This window comes from Coenobita brevimanus, chromosome 21 (genome assembly GCF_032717465.1).
Source record: "Coenobita brevimanus isolate Jiangsu-jjx chromosome 21, ASM3271746v2, whole genome shotgun sequence".
NCBI lineage: Eukaryota > Metazoa > Arthropoda > Malacostraca > Decapoda > Coenobitidae > Coenobita > Coenobita brevimanus.
The window spans coordinates 27,591,918-27,613,925 of NC_136974.1; the positions used below are offsets into that span (position 1 = coordinate 27,591,918).

General features: G+C 44.2%; 1 protein-coding gene across 1 annotated transcript in view; it reads right to left on the reverse strand.

Annotated features, from left to right (window-relative positions):
* Not11 (CCR4-NOT transcription complex subunit 11) overlaps positions 1 to 22,008 on the reverse strand; it is a 191,012-nt gene that overhangs the window by 94,393 nt on the left and 74,611 nt on the right. The window contains exon 7 of the mRNA XM_080266707.1: positions 5,999 to 6,208. Coding sequence (XP_080122833.1) covers positions 5,999 to 6,208 — 210 coding nt within the window. The remainder of the gene's footprint in view (positions 1 to 5,998; positions 6,209 to 22,008) is intronic.

Genomic DNA, 22,008 nt, shown 5'->3' on the forward strand with positions numbered 1-22,008 from the left:
CAAATGTGGTACCTATTTATAAGGGAGGGAACAGGGAAGAATCCCTGAATTATAGACCAGTGTCCCTAACCAGCATGGTTGCAAAATTGTGTGAGAATCCTGAAAGACAGATGGATAAAATATCTGGAAGAGACAAATACTTTGGCTGAAAGTCAGTTTGGATTCAGAAGTGGAAGGTCATGTGTTTCCAACTTGTTGAGCTTTTACTCAAGAGCGATTGACGTGCTACAGGAGAGAGATGGTTGGGTGGACTGTGTGTACTGTATTTAGATTTGGAGAAGGCCTTCGACAAGGTACCCCATAAGAGACTAACGTGGAAACTAGAGCATATAGGAGGACTGAAGGGGAACCTCCTGGAATGGATGAGAGACTTTTTGAGAGACAGACAATTAAGGACAGTAATAAAGGATAGGATGTCTGGATGGAGGTAAGTAATAAATGGAGTCCCACAAGGCTCGGTGCTGGTGCCAGTAATGTTCCTGATTCACGTAAATTATATGGTAGATGGAGTGAACAGCTATGCAAGTCTGTTTGCTGATGATGCAAAGATCTTGAGGAAGGTAGAGGTTGAGGAGGATTGTAAAATGCTGCAGGAGGATCTGGACTGGATACATAATTGGAGCCGGATGTGGGAAATGAAATTCAACGCAAAGAAATGTAAAATATTGGAAATGGGTAAAAGTACCAAGAGGCAATCACTGAATTATTTGATGGGTAATGAACCAATCACAAAAGAGAGAGAAGAGAAAGATTTGGGAATGCTGGTCGAGGACAGTTTGTCACCTGAAAAACATATTAACAAGATAGAGAGACGTATAAACTCTTGACTAACATAAGAGTAGCAGGAGTAGACTGTAGCACCAGTCGAGCAGGGCAGTATCCCCAAGGTGGATGGAAAGCTGATGACAGGGAGAGCTGGAGCTCCCATTTCATCAGCCCTCAGGACTAGTTCCTGGCCATCCCCCTTTGCTGAACTTTCTCAGTGCTTCAGTAATGCAGAGAGTAGGCCAGCATGGTCTCCAATACAAGTTTCTCTAACTGTCAACACCAAACTACATGCACAGCACATACTACACCACCTTTTCAAAATTTAAAAAGAAAAATGGCATCAATCAATCATGCCTCAAGAGTCCCCGGGGGAGGGGGACCATAAATTCCCCCACCATCCGTCCCTCTCCCGGTGACGACTCAGAGAGATGCCTGGAAGCACTGTCTGACTCACTTCTTCATTTCTGCAACATTCGCTGCCTTTCCTCTAACTTTCTCTCTGTCGAACACCACCTCTCCCCTAAACCTTACCTTCTCTTCTTGACAGAGACTCAGCTGTCTGAGACAACTGACAGCAAACCCATTTCTGTTTCCTCCTATTTTCTCTACACTCATTTCAAAGCCAAAGGTGGCTGTTGTGTATATGTATGCAACGATTTACCTTGTTCCCCTGTTCTTGAACTTGATTCTTCTGAATTCTCTACTCTCTGGCTTCGGCTTTCTTGTCACTCTCTGACTAAATATATCTGCGCTGTTTACTTATCTCTTAATTCTACTGACAATGAAAAATTCGTCAACTATCTTACTTCTACGATGGAACACATTCTATCCATATCTCCTTTCTCTGAAATCTCCATTCTCTGAGATTTCAATGTTCCCCACCACCTTTGGCTCTCCTCTCCTTTCACTGATCCACCTGGTGAACAAACCTACATCTTTTCTATCCTTAATGACCTACAGCAGCTTGTACAGCACCCTACCCGTGTCTCTGACCGCCTACGAGAGAGCTGCAACATACCTGACCTCTTCCTTACAATGTCAATCTTTCCTCTCCGTTGGACTCCTCCGATCACAACCTTATTACCTTAACCTGTCCTATCGCTCCAGTATGGCCTGCGGACCCTCCAAAGAAACATTGTCTGTGGCACTTTGAAGCTGCAGATTGGGGGGCCCTCAGGCAGTACTTTTTTTATTTTCCATGGAATGATTATTGCTTCCGTGGTAGGGAGCCATCTGAGTGTGCCTTGCGCATTATGGAGGTTATTCTCTCGGTCATGGAAGCATACATTCCCTTCTCATATCCTTTGACTAATGCAAGAAAGCCTTGGTTTAATCACGCTTGTTCTAATGCTGTCCGCAACAAGGAGAGGGCCTATAAAAGGTACTGAAGGCGACCCACCCCTGAATCACATCTTGTTTATGTTTCTGCCTAGAATCATGCTAAGGCTGTTCTTCGCTCTGCTAAAAATCTGTTCTTCGCTCTGTTAAAAATAATTTCATCTGTACTAAATGTTCTCAACTCTCCAACTCGAATTCTTCCTGCTCCTTCTGGTACCTTGCCAAAAACCTTTCTAACAACTTTACCTCTTCATGCTTCCCTCCTCTATTCTGTTCTGATGGCTCTGTAGCTATTTCTTCTACTGAAAAAGCAGATCTCTTTGCAAAGACTTTCTCCTCCAATTCCTCCTTAGACGATTCCGGTGCTGTTCCTCCATCACTTCCCCCCTCAGACTTCCTCATGGCTGACATTAAAATTTCTTCAGGTGATGTATTTTCTGTCATCACTGGCCTCAATACTCCATCACTTCCCCCCTCAGACTTCCTCATGGCTGACATTAAAATTTCTTCAGCTGATGTATTTTCTGTCATCACTGGCCTCAATACTAACAAGGCATACGGGCCTCATGGAGTCCCTCCTGTTGTCCTCGATAACTGTGCTTCAGTGCTTACACCCTGCCTAGGTAAACTCTTTTGCCTTTGTCTGTCAACTTCTACCTTTCCTTATTGCTGGAAGTTTGCTCTCATTCAGCCAGTCCCACAGAAGGGTGACCATTCCCAACCCTCTAACTATTGTCCAATTCCTTTAACATTGTGTCTCAAAGTTTTGAAGTCAATTCTTAACAGGAAAATTTTAAAGCATCTTTCCTATCACAACTTTCTTTCTGATCGTCAGTATGGGTTCCGTCAGGGGAACTCCACTAGCGATCTTCTCACCTACCTTTCAGACTCCTGGTCATCCTCCTCTCGGGACTTTGGAGAAAGCTTTGCCATTGCACTTGACATCTTAAAGGCTTTCAATCGAGTCTGGCATAAATCTTTAATTTCCAAACTACCCTCTTACAGTTTCTATCCTTCTATCTGTACCTTCATCTATTGCTTCCTTTCTGGTTGTTCTATAGCTGCTGTTGTAGACGGCCATCATTCTTCTCCTAGATCTATCAACAGTGGTGTTCCTCAGGGTTCTGTCCTATCACCAACTCTCTTCCATTTATTCATTAATTACCTTCTAAGCTGTACAACTAACCCTATACACTTGTACGCTGATGATTCCACCTTTTACCTTTCCATTTGGTTCCCACAACGTCCATCTCAGCAATTACTTCAACAAACAAGGGATGAGGCTATGGCACACCTAATGTCTGACTTGGCTCATATCTCTGACTGGGGTAAAAAATAATCTTGTTGTTTTTAATGCATCAAAAACTCAGTTTTTACACCTATCAACCCAACACAATCTTCCTCAGGAGTACCCACTAACATTTAATAATATTCAGCTGAATCCTGCATCATCCTTGAACATGCCTGAGGTTTCATTCACTTGGGACTTATCTTGGAAAGACCATATTGCATCTCTTGTAAAAATCCGCTTCTAAGAGATTAGGTGTGCTAAGCCGACTCCGTACCTTCTTTACTCCAGCACAGTTGTTGACTTTTTACACGGGTTTTATTTGCCCTGTTTAGAGTACATCTCTCATGTGTGGGGAGGCTCTCCACATACAGCTCTTCTCAGAAGGGTGGAGTAAAAGGCTATTCATCTTATCGACTCTCCTCCTCTTACTGGCTCCCTTCAACCTCTGTCTCTTCACTGCACTGTTGCATCTTTATCTCTTTTCTATCGCTACTTCAATGGTCACTGCTCCTCTGAACTGTCTGCTTGCATCCCTCCACCTCTACGATGGGTGCATAGCACCCTTCTAGCAACAAACTCTCATCCCTTTTCTGTCCAACTCTTCAATGCAAGAGTTAACCATTACTCCCAGTCCTTCATTTATGCAACAAGTCAACTCTGGAGCTGTCTCCCTCTGTCTGTATTTCCTACTTCCTATGATCTCCAGTCTTTCAAACACAGTGTGTCCAGGCATCTCAAAATGAACCGATCTTGAATTTGGCTCTCTTTTATTTTGTTTTTGTTTTTTCTTGGAATGAACGGTTTATGGGCTCCTGGCCTTTGGTTCCTTCTTTCTTGCAAAAAAAAAAAAAAAATCATTATATTGATGAGGAGATGAAAAAATTGATAGTGGCCATGATCCACCCCAGGTTAGAATATGCAGCAGTAATGTGGTCCCCACACAAAAAGAAAGATATAAACAAGATTTAGAGAATACAAAGAACAGCAACCAAGATGGTCCCCAGTTTGGCAGATCTGTCATACGGAGAGAGGCTGGAAAAGATAGATTTGCCTTTCTTAGAGGAAAGGAGAAAAAGGGGCAACATGACTGCAGTGTTTAGGACCATGATGGCAGTAGATAAAATTGACAGAGAAGATCTGTTTGTATGGGATTAGAGAGTAACAGGAGGACACGGAATGAAATTGAAGAAGCCAAGCTGCTTGAAGGATATCAAGAAATATAGTTTTCCTTACAGATGTATAGACCTGTGGAATAGCCTGGACAAAGAGACTGTCCAGTCTAAAAACTTCTATTAAATGAGTTTAAAGCTAAATTTGACTTAATGAGAAACAGAGACGGGACCCCACGAGCGTAGCTCATTTCCTGTATATCACAATTATGTAAATACAATTAGGTAAACACACACACACACACACACACACACACACACACACACACACACACAGCTACAAGAAGAATTAAATAAGCTTCATGAATGGAGCAACAAATGGCAGATGGAATTTGATGTGGACAAGTGTCATGTAATTAAGTTTGGTAAAAGTGACAAAAGACCAGATTGGGATTATAAGTTATGAAGATCAACCCTACACATATCAGAAAGCGAGAATGACCTAGGAGTGATTATCAATAACAAACTATCCCCAGCTGACCACGTAAGTGAGAAGGTACATAACATGTATACACTGCTTGCTAATATGAGAATTGCATTCACACAATAACAATAACATCATTCATCAGACCAACCCTGGGGTATGCATCAGTAGTCTGGAATCCTCATCTCAAAAAAACACATAGATAAGATTGAAAAAGTACAAAGGGCAGCTACAAGATGGGTACTGAGCTTAAGGGATCTAAGCTACAAAGAATGACTAGAAAAATTGAATCTATGAACACTACACGAGAAAAGAAAAAGAAGAGACATGATTATGCTATATAAATGCATCTCAGGGAAAGAGAAAATAGACATAAATGAATATATAATCTATGGGGAAGCATCAGGAAGAGGAAACTGCAAAAAACTACATAAAAAGAGATGCAAGAAAGATGTATGGAAATTCAGTTTCTTTAATAGGGCAACTGATCTGTGGAATGCACTACCGAATGAAATAGTGTGTGCCAAAACTATTCATAAATTTAAGGATGTGTGTGATAAAAATGGTTTAATACACGGAACAGTATGAGCTTGGCTCATTCCTGTAAAGATATAATTAGGTAAGAACAATCAGGGAATTAGGTAAGAAAACACACACACACACACACACACACACACACACACACACACACACACACACACAAAACCCCATAAAAACATTTGGGAACCACTTCAGAGTTATAATTATAAAGTTTTGTGTATTAAATAGTTAATCATTGAACCCTTCTGCCAAAGATGTTTTCTTCACACTGTTCTAGCTGGTCAGACACTTTTGTTAAATTCAGGAGAAATTTTTTCAAACTGGTGTGCTTAGTCATTTTCAACTCCTTCAATGCAGGAACTTTTTCCTACGCTGAATGAAAGTCAGGGTGGAGAGAGAGAGACAGAGAGAGAGAGAGAGAACACTGCTGTAGGGAAAGTTACATATAACAATACAAGGCATTTATACCTTTGGAGGGGTAAGCCCTGTATGATAGACCATGCGAGGGTCCTTGTCTAGCTGAGCCAGGAGATGCTGCTGTTGTGGAAGTGAGAGGGTTTCCTTGAAGGCCTTGCCCATCAGGCGCTTGGCTTCCGCATCCCCTCCACTCACCACACACATGCTTGTGTCATATAGGACTTTGTGATCTGCTCTGTCTACTGCAGTGATCCATACCAGCTGAAAGCAAAGTAATATTATATCATCACCTTCAATTCTAATTTCTTCTCCCACCTAAGGAAAGGTGATTTTCCAAACATGACACAATTATCAAGGTGCATAATTGCAGTTAACACAAATCATCAGTATCCCTAAATCATCATCAGACAAAGGAACCATGGATGCCATATTCATTGTCTGACAGCTTCTGGAAAAATATGTAGGAAAGAAATGGGAGCTGTACTTTGTTTTTGTTGATTTGGAGAAGACCTATGACAGTCCCTAAGGAGGTGGTGAAGTGGGCAATGAGAAAGTCTGGGATCAAGGAATGACCAGCAGGAGAGGTTACAGCTACGTATGTGCTTGCACCCAGGTGAGAGTGAATGGGGATTTGAGCGACAAATTTTTCCGTGAATGCTGACATATGTCGGGAGTCAGTCTTGAGTCCCTTATTGTTTGCCATGGTACTTGAAGCTCTCTCATGACTTCAAAAATGGACTCCCATGGGAGATGTAGTATGCTGATGATTTGGTGTTGACTGTAGAGTATGAAAGGGAGGCAGAAGATTTAGGAAATGGAGACAGAATGGGGCACAAGGGTTTGAGAGTAAATGTGCATGAAACAAAATTGATGATACCAATGGATGATGGCAGAGCTGTCAAACCAGAGGGAGTGTGGTCATGTGCAATTTGCCACAAGGGTGTGGGAATTAACTCCATCTTATGCAGTGCCTGTGATAAGTGGGTGCATAAGAGATGTAGTGGTATTAGAGGTAGACTATGAAATAATGCTGATTTCCTTTGTGCTCTGTGTCTGGGAGAGCATGTAAGGATTGTCAGGCATGAAAGAACTGACCCTGCTGGAGTCTCTTGCGTGTATGAAGGAGTTTTGTTATGTAGAGGACATATTACTTTCTGGAGGTCGGGCTGGAGATAGCTCTGTGGCTAGGGTAAGGAATGGTTGGAGGATGTTCAGGCAGCTGTTGCCTCTTCTAACACTGAGGAGAATCTCCCTCCATGCTAAGGAAACTATGTACGTGGCATGTTTTAGGAGTGCAATTCATACTGTAGTGAGACACTGGCAGTAAAGGAAGAGGATATTCCTAGGCTCAAAAATACAGAAATGACACATTGGATGGATGTGTGGTATGTCCTCGAATGCAAGGCCTGGGGGTACTAGGACTGTGATTGAAGAGCTGGGAGAAAGGATGAGGCTGGAATGTACTGGTGTTGTGATGAGGAGGGGCAGACTGATGGTTTGAGCATGTTGAGAGGATGAAAGACAACTACTGGGTACAGAAGGTGAGAAGCATAAATGATGGGGGTAGAGGCACGATGGGCAACCAGAAAAAGACCTGAGATGAGGTCACAGAGTGTGACCTCAGGGATAAGGGACTGAATAGGGAGGTTGCCAGAGATCAAGCAGCATGGAGAGCTGCCATTAGGTGTTCAAGGCCAATGCATCCAAGTATGTTGGAGCCTTTATAAAAGATTTAAACAAAGTACAGTGATCCCTGTAAGACCTGGACGCCCAAGTTCCGGATACCCCAAGTCCCAGACACTTTGGGCTCGGGTCCTCGGACACACACACACACACACACACACACACACACACACACACACACACACACACACACACACAAAAAAAGACGTGTTCAGCCCTGCTTTGAATTTGCCGTGCAGTGACAAACAGCTGTGTTTTGGTGCGTACTTCCTCCGACGTCTGCTAGAGCGCCCCTGCATCTTCCCAATCTACCCCCTACCTACCATCACAACTGCATGCTTGTCGCTATGGCTGCCCTCATGCTTGCTTTTGTGGTGGTGCCCTACCTGCTGCAGGCCCTGTTGTTCTTCTGCTGCCTCTTACTCATGTGTGTGACAATGGCCCAGCCGCCCGACAAGAGGAAACAAGTGGTTCTGACTCTGGAGAAGAAGAGCAAGATATTGGAGAAGGTGGATGCGGGATGGTCGACTTCCTGCATCCTCCGAGAATTCAACTTGGCCCGCTCTATCTTGTTCGATATAAAGAAATCCTGGGACAAACTCACCCAGTACATGGAAGACTTCGCATCGAAGACAAAACGCAATGTGCAGAGGAAGATTATGTACCATACCAGGTTTGCAGAAAGTCAACTGCTCCACAATGATCTGGTATCGTCAACATTGTGCTGCTGGTGTGCTGGTGCGTGATACGGAGCTGAAGGCTGCTGCTGAGAAGTTCGCATGGTTACACGACACCTCAGACTTCAAGGCATCTGAAGGTGGCTCTTCGCTTTCAAGTTTAGACACAGACTTACCAACTGTAAGGCCCATGGCGAAGCTTTGGACGCCAACGAGGAGGGAACAGAATAGTTTCGGTAGAAGGTGCAGGGCTTGATCAACAGGGAGGGCCTCACTCTTGGTCAACTCTACAGCGCTGATGAAACTGGTTTATTCTATTGCTCGTTGATCATGAACATCCTAACAGAGGAGAGACACAGAAGTGTGTACCTGGACGCAAGCTCTCTAAACAGCAGATACATGCTTTGTGTTATGCCAATGCTAACGGCATGCACTGGCTCAAGCCCATTATTGTTGGCTGTGCAAAGCAGCCTCGGTGCCTTCGTGGGCTGATGGATGCCCTTCCTGTCGTTTGGTACCATTCTGTGAAGGCTTGGTTCACAGCCAAGATCTTCAAAGACTGGTTTCACCACCACTTCATCAAGGAGGTCATCCATTATCAGACGAACACACTGGGAATCCCATACAACCAGGTAAAGGCTCTCCTTTTTCTGGACAATGCACCTGCGCATCTGTCCAACAAGGAGTTGGTGGCTGAGAATGGCCACATTAGGTGCTTGTTTTTGCCACCTAATACTACTGCTCTCATCCAACCAATGGACCAAGAAGTGATCGTGGCTACGAAGAGGCTGTACCATTGGAAGTTCCAAGACGAGGTGATGGTTGTTCTCGAGGACAAGAACGAGCACAGGGAGGGACGGGACACGCAAGGCCAGCGGACTGTGGAAAACATTCACCGCTACAACCTCAAGTCAGCCATCTACAACTGGGCCAGTGCATGAAGGTAAGTCCCTGTCAAGATTCTGGAAAGTCGTTGGTCTCATCTGCTTCTCAGAGCCGATGTGGTGCACGACTTCCTAGGTTCTGACGTGGATGACATCCATGTGTGTCTTCGTGCGGCTGGCGACGAGGTGGATGTGGACGAAGTGCGTGAGTGGTTGGATGATGACAAGGGCGATCCTGAGTATCAGATTATGTCTAATATCGAGATCGCATCTTCAGTTGCAGGTACAGTACAAGTACCCAGCTGGAAAATTCTGACAAGGACAGCAAGGATGATGTGGACTCCTCTCAGAGCGCCAGCACCCCAGCCATCCCCAGGCTTAGCACACTCCAGGAACACGTTGATTTTGTTCTGGACTACCTTGAACACCCAGACTGCAACCAGGAGATGGGGTCCCTGGGGCATGAAGGAAGTGCCCGTTTTTAGGCAGCGCATCATCAATCACCAGAATTGCCATTCCTTATGTCAGTCAACCATTGACACTGTCTTTAGGCCCGTGACCCCCGCCATGCCCAGCCCTGGCTCCACACCAATGCCTCACCAAGACATGCCTTCCACCTGCGAGCCACAGCCCAGCACATAAGCCATGGTGGAGTCTCCACTTGATGTGAGTTTGCGGCTATCTTCAGAGTCATCTGCAGTGGGTAGCCCATCACCATGTCCCAGCGATGCGCCCATCGGCCACTTGCAACACCTACTCTCTGACTCTAACAGTGAATAAACAACAAAAACTTGCCACCAGACCACATGGGAATTTACAGTGTTGTGTAGTGTTAAGAAAAAAATGTACAGTGTTAACAAATTAGAATTCAGAGTGCAAAGGATAAAGTACAGAATGCAACACTGGCATGTTTCAAGTGCAGCACAAGTAAGAAAAGAATGTGCAGTGTTAAGAAATTAGAAATCAGAGTGCAAAGGATTAAGTGCACAGTGCAACATTGGTGAGTTTCAAGTGCAGCGCAAGTAAGAACAGAATGTGCAGTGTTAAGAAATTAGAATTCAGAGTGCAAAGGATTGCGTGCAGCACAACACTGGATTACTGTATGTGCTTCAAGTGCACCTTCACCACTGTCAGAGCCTGAGAGAAGGCGGGTTAATGTTCGCGATGGCCACGGACGTGTCGTAAGTGCCCTGTACGCTACTAAATATTTTCCATACTCACTTCTAATTTCTCATTCTCTGGTTCCTTTTCATTTACTTCATGGTTTCTGTCCTTTATTTGTGTGCATAAAGTCTTAAATTGTTGCTGTGAATGTCTGGTAGGGAGTTATTTAGGTGGCTTTCAAAGTTAGGTTGGGTTGGGGTCCATAAGTACCTGTCTATGGGGCATTTTCCCAAGTCCTGGACAAGACTAAGTCCCGGACATGCCTTTGGCTCTATTACGTCGGATCTTGGAGGGATTTTGTATACAGTTTTTGACGTTTTTCCCCTACCTAAGGAAAGGTGATTTTTCCATACAGGACACAACTATCAAGGCACATTAACACACATCATCAGCATCCCTAAATCATCATCGTCCTGGCATTATACCTCTACTGCCTTATCGCGAGTGTAGGGGAGGCTATTTGTAGGCTCAAACAAACAATTGCCAACAAATATGATCAGATGGATGTATAATGCATCCTTGAATGACAGGCCTGGGGGAGGTCGGACTGTGAATGAAGAGCTGAAAGAAAGGATGGGATTTGAATGTAATACTGATGTGATAAGATGTGGTAGACTGAGATGGTTTGGATACGCAGAGAGGATGGACATGTAGAGTGGATGGAGAATGACATCAACTGGGTGCGGGAGGTAAGAGGTATGAGAACTGAGAGTGGAGCTGTGAAAGGTAAACCAAATAGGACCTGAGACGAGGTCACAGTGTTTAACCATGAATTGCACAAATACTGTACCTTTTTTATCCCACCCCGTGGTGTGCAAAAAACGAAGGAATTTTTTTTAGTTTATTATTATTATAAACTTGAAGATAAACATCCAGGGCATCATCTGGTGAAAAGAAAAAATCTCTCTCTCTCTATCTTTGCGTAGGGACATGCATAAGTTTATGTATGGGAGTAGTGAAGAAATGAGAGAAAAAAAATTGTTTTTGTTTATTATAAACTTGAAGATAAACATCCAAGGTATCATCTGGTGAATGGAAAAAATCTCTCTCTCTTTGTCTTTGCAGAGCCCCATGCGTAAGTTTGTGTAGGGGTCGAGTTGTTTACGGTGATGCATGGCCAGCACAGCCCGAGCTGTGGCTCGCAACGCAATGCTAACCAGCCTGAGCTGTGGCTCGCAATCCATGGGTTAACTCAGGGATAAGGGAATGAACTGAGAGGCTGCTAACGATCAACCAGTGTAAAGAACTGCTATTTGACAATCGAGGCCAACATATGAATGCATGTTGGAGCCTTTATGAATGAAATGAAACATACAGGCCTTAGGCTAGGCTACTCAGCATAGATTTTTTAGATAAAGGTGACCAGTCGTTCTCCTGTGAGTGTCACTACGTAGGCAATTACCGGTAACCCCAAGTGCTCCATACGCCTCGACCCATAAACACATCCACCAGGAGCCCTTTAACCCAAAGGTGTCAACCTGGTGGCCCATGGGACACATGTGGCCCTCAAAGAGAAGGAGTGGTCCACGATGACTTAAGAAAAATTGAGAAATAACAAACAGATAATCCCATAAAATATGTCATATGATCAAGTGAACAAATATTACAGCAATGTTAGGAAATATTGATAATATGACCGAGAAAAATACTATTTGAATAATTTATTGGTGAACAAATATGTCACAAAACTTTAAATATTATCAATAACTTGAAACAGAAGCCAATGCCACTGCAAGGGTTAGAAGGCATACTGAACTTCTCCAAATGTTTGAACAGGCTGCAGCTTTGCCACATTAAACTGTACTGCAATTTTAGACTTTAGGTAGACTTGGTCCTCAGATGATTAACAGAACTGAAGTGCGGTCCTTGGGAAGGGCTGAGTTTGACACCACTGCCTTAACCTAATGAACCAAAAGACATCCAGTTATTGGTTATAACACAACAAAGGCAAGGGCACAAAACACATTTACCAAGACACAAATAATACACATACATCATCAACACTATAACCCAGGGCCACCCCTCCCCCCCAAAAAAAAAATGGGGCTGATAGTACTTAGAAACAAGAAAGAGGAAACATAGGAACTAAGAACAAAAAGTTTCAAAATGGGTCACACAATGAATCACTTATCATTCATACTTTTGATATTTTGGTTCCACCTTACAGGCAAAAACTATCCTCACATTAATATTCTTTTCTTTTAAAAGCACTTAGAGTATAAAGCCAGGATTCTGGGGGATTAAATGATGAGTGAATGGAAGCGTGGCCCATTGGAATGGGCAAATTTGGGCTGTCTGGACACTACTACTCCTCACCCTGCCCAAGGGTGGGAAAGGAGGTCCAGATGATGATCCCTCTACTTTCCGGACGTCCACATTCCAGACATCCCCACTAACCGGACATAATCATCCCGGGATTCAATAGTCCCAAAATGGTCCAAAAACCGCAAAAAATTCGGGGAGGGGGGGGTGATTCCCCCCCCCCGCCCGTAATTTGAAATTGGCGCACGGGGCGCAGGACAGCTTTGTTGTGGTGCGTCATTCCTCCGATATCTGCTAGAGCGCCCCTGCATCCTCCCCACTTTCCGCCTGTCTCTTATCGCAAGTGAACGCTCATCGTCATGGCTGCCCACGTGCTTGCTTTTGTGGTGGTGCCTTACCTGCTGCAGGCACTCCTGCTGCTCTCGTGCCTCTCCTTTGTGTGTGTGATGATGGCCCTGCCGCCTGAGAAGAGGAAGAGAGTGGTGTTGACTCTGGAGAAGAAGCGGGAGATATTGGAGAAAGTAGATGCGGGATGGTCTTCTTCACGCATCCTCCGTGAGTTTAACCTGGCCCGATCTACTTTGTTTGATATTAAGAGATCCCGAGACAAACTCAAGCAGTACACGGCTGACTTCTCGTCGAAAAGCAAACGCAACGTGGAGAGGAAGATGATGTTTACTCCCAAGTTTGCTGAAGTTGACCGCTCCACGTTGATTTGGTATCGACAGCAACGTGCTGCTGGTGTGATGGTATGTGGTACGGAGCTGAAGGCTGCTGCTGAGAAGTTCGCAAGGCCTTACCAACGGTAAGTCTCATGGCGAAGCCTTGGACGCTAACGAGCATGGAGTAGAGGAGTTTCGGCATAAGGTGAAGGGCTTGATCGACAGGGAGGACCTCACTCTCGGTCAAGTCTACAACGCTGATGAAACTGGTTTATTCTATCGCTCTTTGCCAACCAACACTCTAGCCGAGGAGACAGAGAAGCGTGTACCTGGCCACAAGCTCTCCAAGCAACTGCTATCTGCTTTGTGTTGTGCCAATGCTAACGGCATGCACCGGCTCAAGCCCATTATGGTTGGCCATGCAAAGCAGCCTCGGTGTCTTCGTGGGGTGATGGATGTCCTTCCTGTCGTCTGGTACCATTCTCTGAAGGCATGGTTCACAGCCCAGATCTTCAAACACTGGTTCCACCGCCATTTCATCAAGGAGGTCATACATTACCAGACGGAGAAACTGGGAGTCCCACGCGACCAGGTAAAGGCCCTCCTTCTTCTCGACAATGCACCTGCCCACCCGTGCGACAAGGACTTGGTGGCTGAGAATGGCCGCATTAGGTGCATGTTTCTGCCACCTAATACTACTGCTCTCATCCGACCAATGGACCAAGGAGTGATCGTGACAATGAAGCGCCTATACTGACGGATGTTCCTGGACAAGGTGATGGTTGTTCTCGAGGACGAGGACGAGCGCAGGGAGAGACGGGACACGCGAGGCCAGCGGACTTTGGAAAACCTTCGCCGCTACAACATCAAGTCTGCCATTTACAACTGCGGCAATGCATGGAAGGAAATCCCTGTCAAGACTCTAGAAAATGGATGGTCTCGTCCGCTTCTCGAAACGGATGCAGTGTACGATTTCCTAAGTTTCGACGTGGATAGCTTCCATGCACGTCTACGTGCGCACAGCGATGATGCTGATGTGGACAAAGTGCGTGAGTGGTTGGATGACGACAAGGGCGATCCTGGGTATCAGACCCTGTCTGATATCAAGATCGCATCTTCAGTTGCAGGTGTCAGTACCCAGCTTGAAGATTCCGACGAGGACAGCGACGATGATGCGGACTCCTCTCAGCATGACACAACTCCAGCCATCCCCAAGCTGAGCGCACTCCGAGAACACCTAGAGTTCGTTGTCGACTACCTGGAACACCCGGACTGCGACAGGGAGATGGGGCCCTTGGGACTTGTGGAGGAAGTGCGTGCTTTCAGGCAGCGCATCATAAATCATCAGAATCGTCGTTCCTTGCGTCAATCAATGATTGACAGCTTTTTCAGGCCTGTGACCCCCGCTGTGTGCCCAGCCCTGGCTCCACTCCGTTGCCTTCCCAAGACAGGCCCTCATGCCACGAGCCACAGCCCAGCACATCAGACACAGTGGAGTCACTGCTCGATGTGAGTTCGCATCTATCTTCAGAGTCGTCTGCAGTGGGTACGCCATCAACACGACCCAGCGACGCACCCCTAGATCACCTGCCAGCGATACTCTCAGACTCTGACAGTGATTAAACGGAAAGAGCTTCTCCACTAGACCACACGGGAATTTAGTGTTGTGTAGTGAAAGAAAAACAGTGCATACAGTATTGTAAAGAAAGTAGAAATTTGAGTGAAAAGAAAATTTTTGGGCTAAATTTAACGTAAATACTGTACACTTGTGATTTGTTTTGAAATTGGTTTTATGAGTGGAAAGACTTTAAGTGCAGAGTGCAACACTTATTAAGTTACAATGGAGCATAAGTAAGACAAAGAGTGCGCAGTGTGAAGAGAATGGACTTCTGAGTGCGAATGACTAAGTTCAGTGCAAGACTTCATGAACAGTGTACTGCAAGTGCTTCAGGAAATCCTTCTTACTGTCAGAGTCTGAGAGGAGGCGGTTATTCATCGAGATGGCTATGGACTTGCTGTAAGTTGGCAGAATGTTTCATACTGTACTCTACTGTATCTTCCATACTATACTTACCTCAAACACCTCATTTCACTCTTTTATGTCCCTTATTGGTGTGAATATGTTGTGTCTTAGGTGCTATGCATGTGCAGTAGGGAGGTGTTTTTCTGAGTTAGGCTAGGTTAGGGTCCATAACTACCAATCCAGGAGCCAGGGACTTGTAAGTACCCAGAATGTTTAATATTGTATGAACCTACCTCAAAAACCTCATTTTATGCCTCTTTTGCATTTATTTCAGTCTTTTGTGTGCCTTATTGGTGTGATTTGGGTCTTAAATAGGTGCTATGCATGTCCAGAGGGAGTTGTATAGGTGTTTTTCTGAGTTAGGGTCCATAAGTACAAGTCCAGGAGGCTGGTGCCCACTATCCGGACAGGACCACTTTCCGGACATGCCTATGGCTCTATTACGTCGGATAGTGGACGGATTACTGTATATATACACACATATATATATATATATATATATATATACTAGCCGAAAAGGTCCGCCCAGACGGACATTTTCAGCTAACTTCTGTGAAAGGCTGAATGGGCCTTCGGCCAATATACAATACCTAATGTAACTTTTCAACATACAATTAATCCTAATAAATTATACACCAAAACACTCCCTGGATCATGCTGATTCAGAATATGTATCATATGGGGGGGTAGAACCTAAGGGAGTCGAATTTATAGGTAACAAACATACAAACATTCGCCTTTATTATTATTGATATACACACACGCACACAGGCAAACTCCGATGTAATAATGCAACTGGTTAAGTAAAAACCCATCGCTAGGAGGGGTATTGTAAGTCGGGGCCGATTTAACATGTAAAGTACTGTATGGGGATGCATTTTTGAGCCTTGGGTTTCCCCCCCAACCAAGTCCAAAACCCACCCAGATGAGTCAAAAAATAAAGTTCAAAGCCAATCTAAATGGCCTAACAGCTGTAAAAGAAGCTAACCTAAGCCTAAAATCAATGTCTGTCTTGCTTGTACTCAGTCAAGGTCACCGGAGAGTGCGATCTCCGACTCAAGTTCAAACTCGGTACAGAAGAAGCAGCAGCATTGTATGTACAGTACAATCCCACCATCAGACGGTCCCGGGAAAATTAAATAAACATCTGTTATGCACAATAATAATAAGTATGAATGACGCAGAACCGTCCAAGGTGATGGAAATTCTTTGATATGTGATATGTGAAGCGGCTGCAAATGGGAATGCAGCTGGGGTTGATGAGGTGTATACAGAGATGATTAAGTGTAGTGGAGAGAGCAGAATGAAGTGCTTGTTGGAGATATGTAAGAAGGCATGGATGAGTGAAGCTGTGCCAGTGGAAAAAGGCTGGGATTATACCCCTGTACAAAAATAAAGGTGAGTGAAGTGAGTACATGAATTATCATCACATAAGTTTACTGAACGTGGTAGGGAAGGTATATGGAAGAATTATTATAGAAAAAGTAAGAGAGATATCTGAAGTCCTAGTGAGTGATGAACAGGGTGGCTTTAAGAGTGGCAGAGGATGTGTGGATCAAATATTTACAGTAAGACAGACAGTGGAGAAGGCTTGTGATAAGGACTATCAGGTGTTTATGGCATTCATGGATCTTGAAAAAGCATACTACAAAGTAGACAGAGACATATTGTGGAAGGTTTTGTGCATGTATGATGTACATGATAAGCTGCTAGGTGCCATCAAGAGTTGTTATGATGGTACAGGTAGTGAAGCATGTGTAAGGATAAATGGGCATCTAAATGAATGGTTCATGATCGGTGGGAGAGTGTGACAAGGTTGTGTGACGTCCCCATGGCTGTTCATTATATATATGGATGGGGCGATGAGACAGGTAAAAACACAAGTGATGGAGAGGGGGATGACGTTGGTAATGAACGGTGATGGATGGAATATCTCAAATTTGTTGTAGGCTATTTGTTATATACTGATGATGCAGTACTACTTGCAAATACCAGAGAAGAACTTGGTAGACTAGTGCAGAGTGTTGCTGATATCTGTGAGTGTTGTGCCTTGGGAGTAAATGTAGAAAACAGTAAAGTGATGGTTGTTGTAAGAAGGTGACTCCCAGTGTAATATTACTGTGAATGAAGAGAGACTGGAATTGGTGAGAGAGTTCAAATACCTGGGTACAGTGATAGGAAAAAAGAGGAAAATGTGCAAAAGAAGTGGAAAGTAAAGTGACACAAGGAAGGAAAGTAGCTGGTGCAATGAAGGCCTTGATAAGAAACAGAGGCTTGAGTGTTGCAGCTGCACACAGCTTACATGAAGGAGCATTAGTGCCAACTTTAACATGGATGTGAGACAGTGGTGTGGCATGAAAATGAAAAGTCAAGAGTGAGTGCAGTGAAGATGGGACTGCTGAGGAATGTATGTGGAGTACAGGGAGTGGACAGGATACGAAATAATGTGATTCATGAAAGATGTGGAGTGACGAAGTCTGTGGACACCAGAATCAAAGAGAGTGTACTGATGTGGTATGGCCATGTGGAGAGAATGGATAACAACAGAGTGGTGAAAAAGGTATATCTGAGCAAATCTGAAGGAGGGATGAGGTGAGGTAGGCCAAGGAGAAGGTGGAGGGATATGGTGGATGAGTGTGTGAAGAAGAGAGGTTTGGAAGTTGGTGAGGCTAGGGGAGATCCACCTGGCTGGATGAGTATTGTGAGGAGGCACGTATGATCAGGGATTTGGCATCCCTTTTTAACATGACGGCATCCAGATTGATTCTATCGGATACATTTGTGAAGCTACAGACCGTGGTGAATGTTTTGGGCATATCAGATTGAGTCAGTATTCCAGGGGCTTAACCCCTCCGCGGCCGAGGGCCCGGAATTTTCCATGCATGCCAGGCCGACGCCAAGGCCATTTTTTGAAGTTTCGAAAACTGATTTTTTTTTTCTTGCCATATTGAAGAGAAAGTTCAGATGCACCTAACAGTGCAAATCCCAGCTTCCTAGACGCGTTCTGTGGCTTGCAATGGAGCACGAAAGTTGCACAAATATCGGCAACTTATATCTGCCTCCGAGAGACATTACCCCAATGCAACTAAGCAGGTGTTGTTATTTCTTTATTTACCTCCCAAAACAATGCGAATGGTGCTAAAATGTTGCGCATATATGAGATATAATGATATCAAATGATTTCAGTACATAATATGTTAGGAATGGCCGGAAAAAAAATTGTTATGAATACTTTTCCACCTTTTTTATATAAAATATGGTTACAGTAGTTTTGAGTTATTTTTTAAGTTATCGCTGTGCCCATGCTTGGGAAAGGGAGTGAAAGGGATGAATTTTCAGTCCTAAATGAGAAAGTTGCACATCTGCCAAGCTAGGCTCTGCTGCGGGAAATAAAAGTGGAGGGTTAGATCCAGTTAGCAATACGGAAGCTGAGTCACAACTTCGAGCTCCCACACCACAAGCATGGCTAAAAATAGAATCGTAATGCAGTTTCAGAACTAAGAATAAGCCTAATTATTATGAATACAGAGACAAAGCAGAAATAAATACTTTTACTGATGGGGGAAAACGTATTTTTTCTGTAATAAAACATTCACCTTTATTATTTTACCTTGTTATTTTCGCAATATATGTTGCTGTCTCATAAACAGGGTGGTTGTGTGTGTTTTGCAAGGGAGGAAAAAGATTGTATTTTCTGTCTGGGTCGAGATAATGGGTATACTGTAACTATGTGTTTTTAGGCATGGCCACGAGCGAAAAAATCGTACATCCACTTGTCGTGGCTGCTGGTGGTGAACTGACAGACGATATATGAGAGGGTGAAGGTCAGTCTCATGTCCCAGATTTTCATTCACTTCTCGAAAGTTTTCACAGTTTTCTACAAGTTGCATTACATCTTATGATCCAAACCATTACAACAAACCTGAGCAAATAGGTAAAGATACCAAGACAAAAATGTATTTTTCACTTATTATCATGTCTTTTTTGCTTGTGCCTGTATTACTTCATAATCGTAAACAGGTCGCTGTGTGTGTTTTGCAAGAGAGGACAAAGATGATATGTTCTGCCTGGGTGGAGATAATAGGTGTAGTTGTGCTTGTTTAGGCATGGCCAGGAGCGAAAAAACTGAAAAGCCACTCATCACAGCAGCAGGCTCTGAACTGCTTGATGAGATGTATGGAAGTGTAGTGTAGGTCAGTCTGAAGACGTTCAGAACATTCGTTCACTTCCCCAAAATTTTTGCAGTTTTTTATAGGCTGCGCTCAAACAACCCCTGCGGCCATTTATCGGCTAAATGTCATTCAATGCCGGCGACCACAGAAGGGTTAATGGTGATTGAATGGATGCATGGCTCAGTCGGCTGGGCATATATGGACTGTCTGGACGTTGCTACTCTTCATCCTGCCCTAGAGTGGGAAAGGAGGTCCAGATATCATGATGATAATGATGACAAAAATATACATATATATATATATATATATACACTCAACCCTCAGCTATCACTCCCAATTGGTCCCGCTATGGCTGCGCTATAGCCGAAACCGTGATAGCCGAACCGAAGAACTTATGGTAATAATTCTAATTGGTGCCATGACCTCAATATTTACCCCTAAGATACCTTTTTTGTACCACATATTAAAATATAATAGTCTAAAAATGAGCATGTTTTATGATGTGATCACGATTCTTATAAATGCCCCTCACAGTTGATTCACTGATGTTATATTTCTTCCCCACACTTCGCTTGATCTCACCATTCTCTATAAGTTTCACATTTCCAGTTTATCTGCATAACTTAAGTTCTTCCTCTTCTTTATTTCCCTGCCAGGTGCCGCAGCATTATGTTGGGTGATGGTAAGGGGACGGGGAGGGGGTACGTTGGCCATGGTCATATCATAAAAAAGGTTACTGTTCTCGTTATCACTGTTCACGGTCTGAGGGCGCGCACTTGAATGATTTGGCGGGCAGGAGACTCAATCGGGCGGCCAATCAGTGCTCGGCTGGCATTGACGTCACACGACCAATCACGGAGTGACGCTTTTGTTGGCTGGGTGGAGCACTGGAGCCCAGCCTTTTTGATATTTTCGAACATTTGCGGTGCGCGTTAGCAGGCATTTAGTGCATGATAAAGGTATTTGGGTAGTTTTTTATATAGGCGTGATAACGAGATACGCTACAGCGGAACCCGTGATAGCCGAGGGTTGAGTGTATACACACATACATTTATATATATATATATATGCAGCCAAGGCTGCAGTGCGTGTGGATAGTGAACTGAGTGAATTTTTCTACTTGAAGGTTGGACTTAAACAGGGATGTGTCATGTCTCCATGGTTGTTCAATCTGTACATGGATGGGGTTATAAAAGAGATACAAGGTAGGGCAGTGGATGTTGTCGGCCCTAATGACAGAGGGCAGTGTTTCGAAACTCCCTGTACTGTTGTTTGCAGGTGATACTGTGTTGTTAAGTGAAGACGAAGGGGAGCTGCAAGGCTTGGTGGATAAGTTTGGGAGTGTGTGTAAGAAACGGAATCTAAAGGTGAATTTTGGGAAGTGTAAAGTTATGGTCTTCAAGGCAAGCGAAGTCAGTAAACGTACAGTGAGGCTGGATGAGTAGGAAATGGAAAATGTGAGTGCGTTCAAGTATTTGGATAGTGTCATGAGTAAGGATGGAAGTTTGGAGGGTGAAGTGCTTGAAAGGGTACAACAAGGAAGAAAGGTTGCTGGTTCCCTGAAAAAGCAGTGATAAGAAACAGGAAAGTGAAAAAGTTACTACATGACAGTATTGTGATACCAACTCTAACTTATGGAAGTGAAGCTTGGACCTTCTTGGAGGTACAGAAGTCAAGAGTGAGAGCAGTGGAAATGAGTTATTTGAGAGGACCATGTGGAGTCACATGGAGAGACAGAGTGACAAATAAGGTTGTGAAGAAGCATTGTGGTGTGGATGCGGATGTGATAGGAAGCGTTAGGAGAAACACACTGAGGTGGTTTGGCCATGTGGAGAGGATGGAGAGTGAGAGACTGATGAGGAGAGTGTGAATGAGGTGGAGGGGGAAGCCAAGGATGATGTGGAGGGATGGAGTGGCAAGGTATATGAGAGACAGGGGTGTGAGCTGGATGCAGGGCAGTGAAATGGCAGGGGACAGGACGACATGGAGGCGATTTGTTTGTAGCCACCTCTTATGGGATTAAGGCGTCTGGCAATAGACAGATATACTGTATATACTGTATATGTGTATATATATATATATATATATATATATATATATATATAAACAGGTAGGTTGGGGCAATCACCATCCACTCACTCAATGTAGTCCTGCTCACGGGTGTCTGCCCTTTCCTCTCCTCCTTCCTTCTTTCCTTCCTTTCTCTTCTGTCTTTCTTTACTTCATTCTTTCCTCTTTCTTCTGCCTACGGGTGACTTTACACCCCCTCTTCTGTCTCTCTTTCCTTCATTCTTTCCTCTTCCTTCTGCCTGGGTGACTCTACAATGAGTGACAAACCAAATGATTTCCTGTACACTAGGAAACCATTTACTACATTGGGTCATAACCATGTAACCAAATTATTGCACCTGGTGGTTTAGTGGGTATGTAAGGTGCTCCAGTCAGATTTAGCTGATGAAGGCTTATATCTAAGGGGTGGTTGGGGTTTATTGCTCACGTAATGCCACTCAGGGATGTAAGGCTGGTCATTTTCA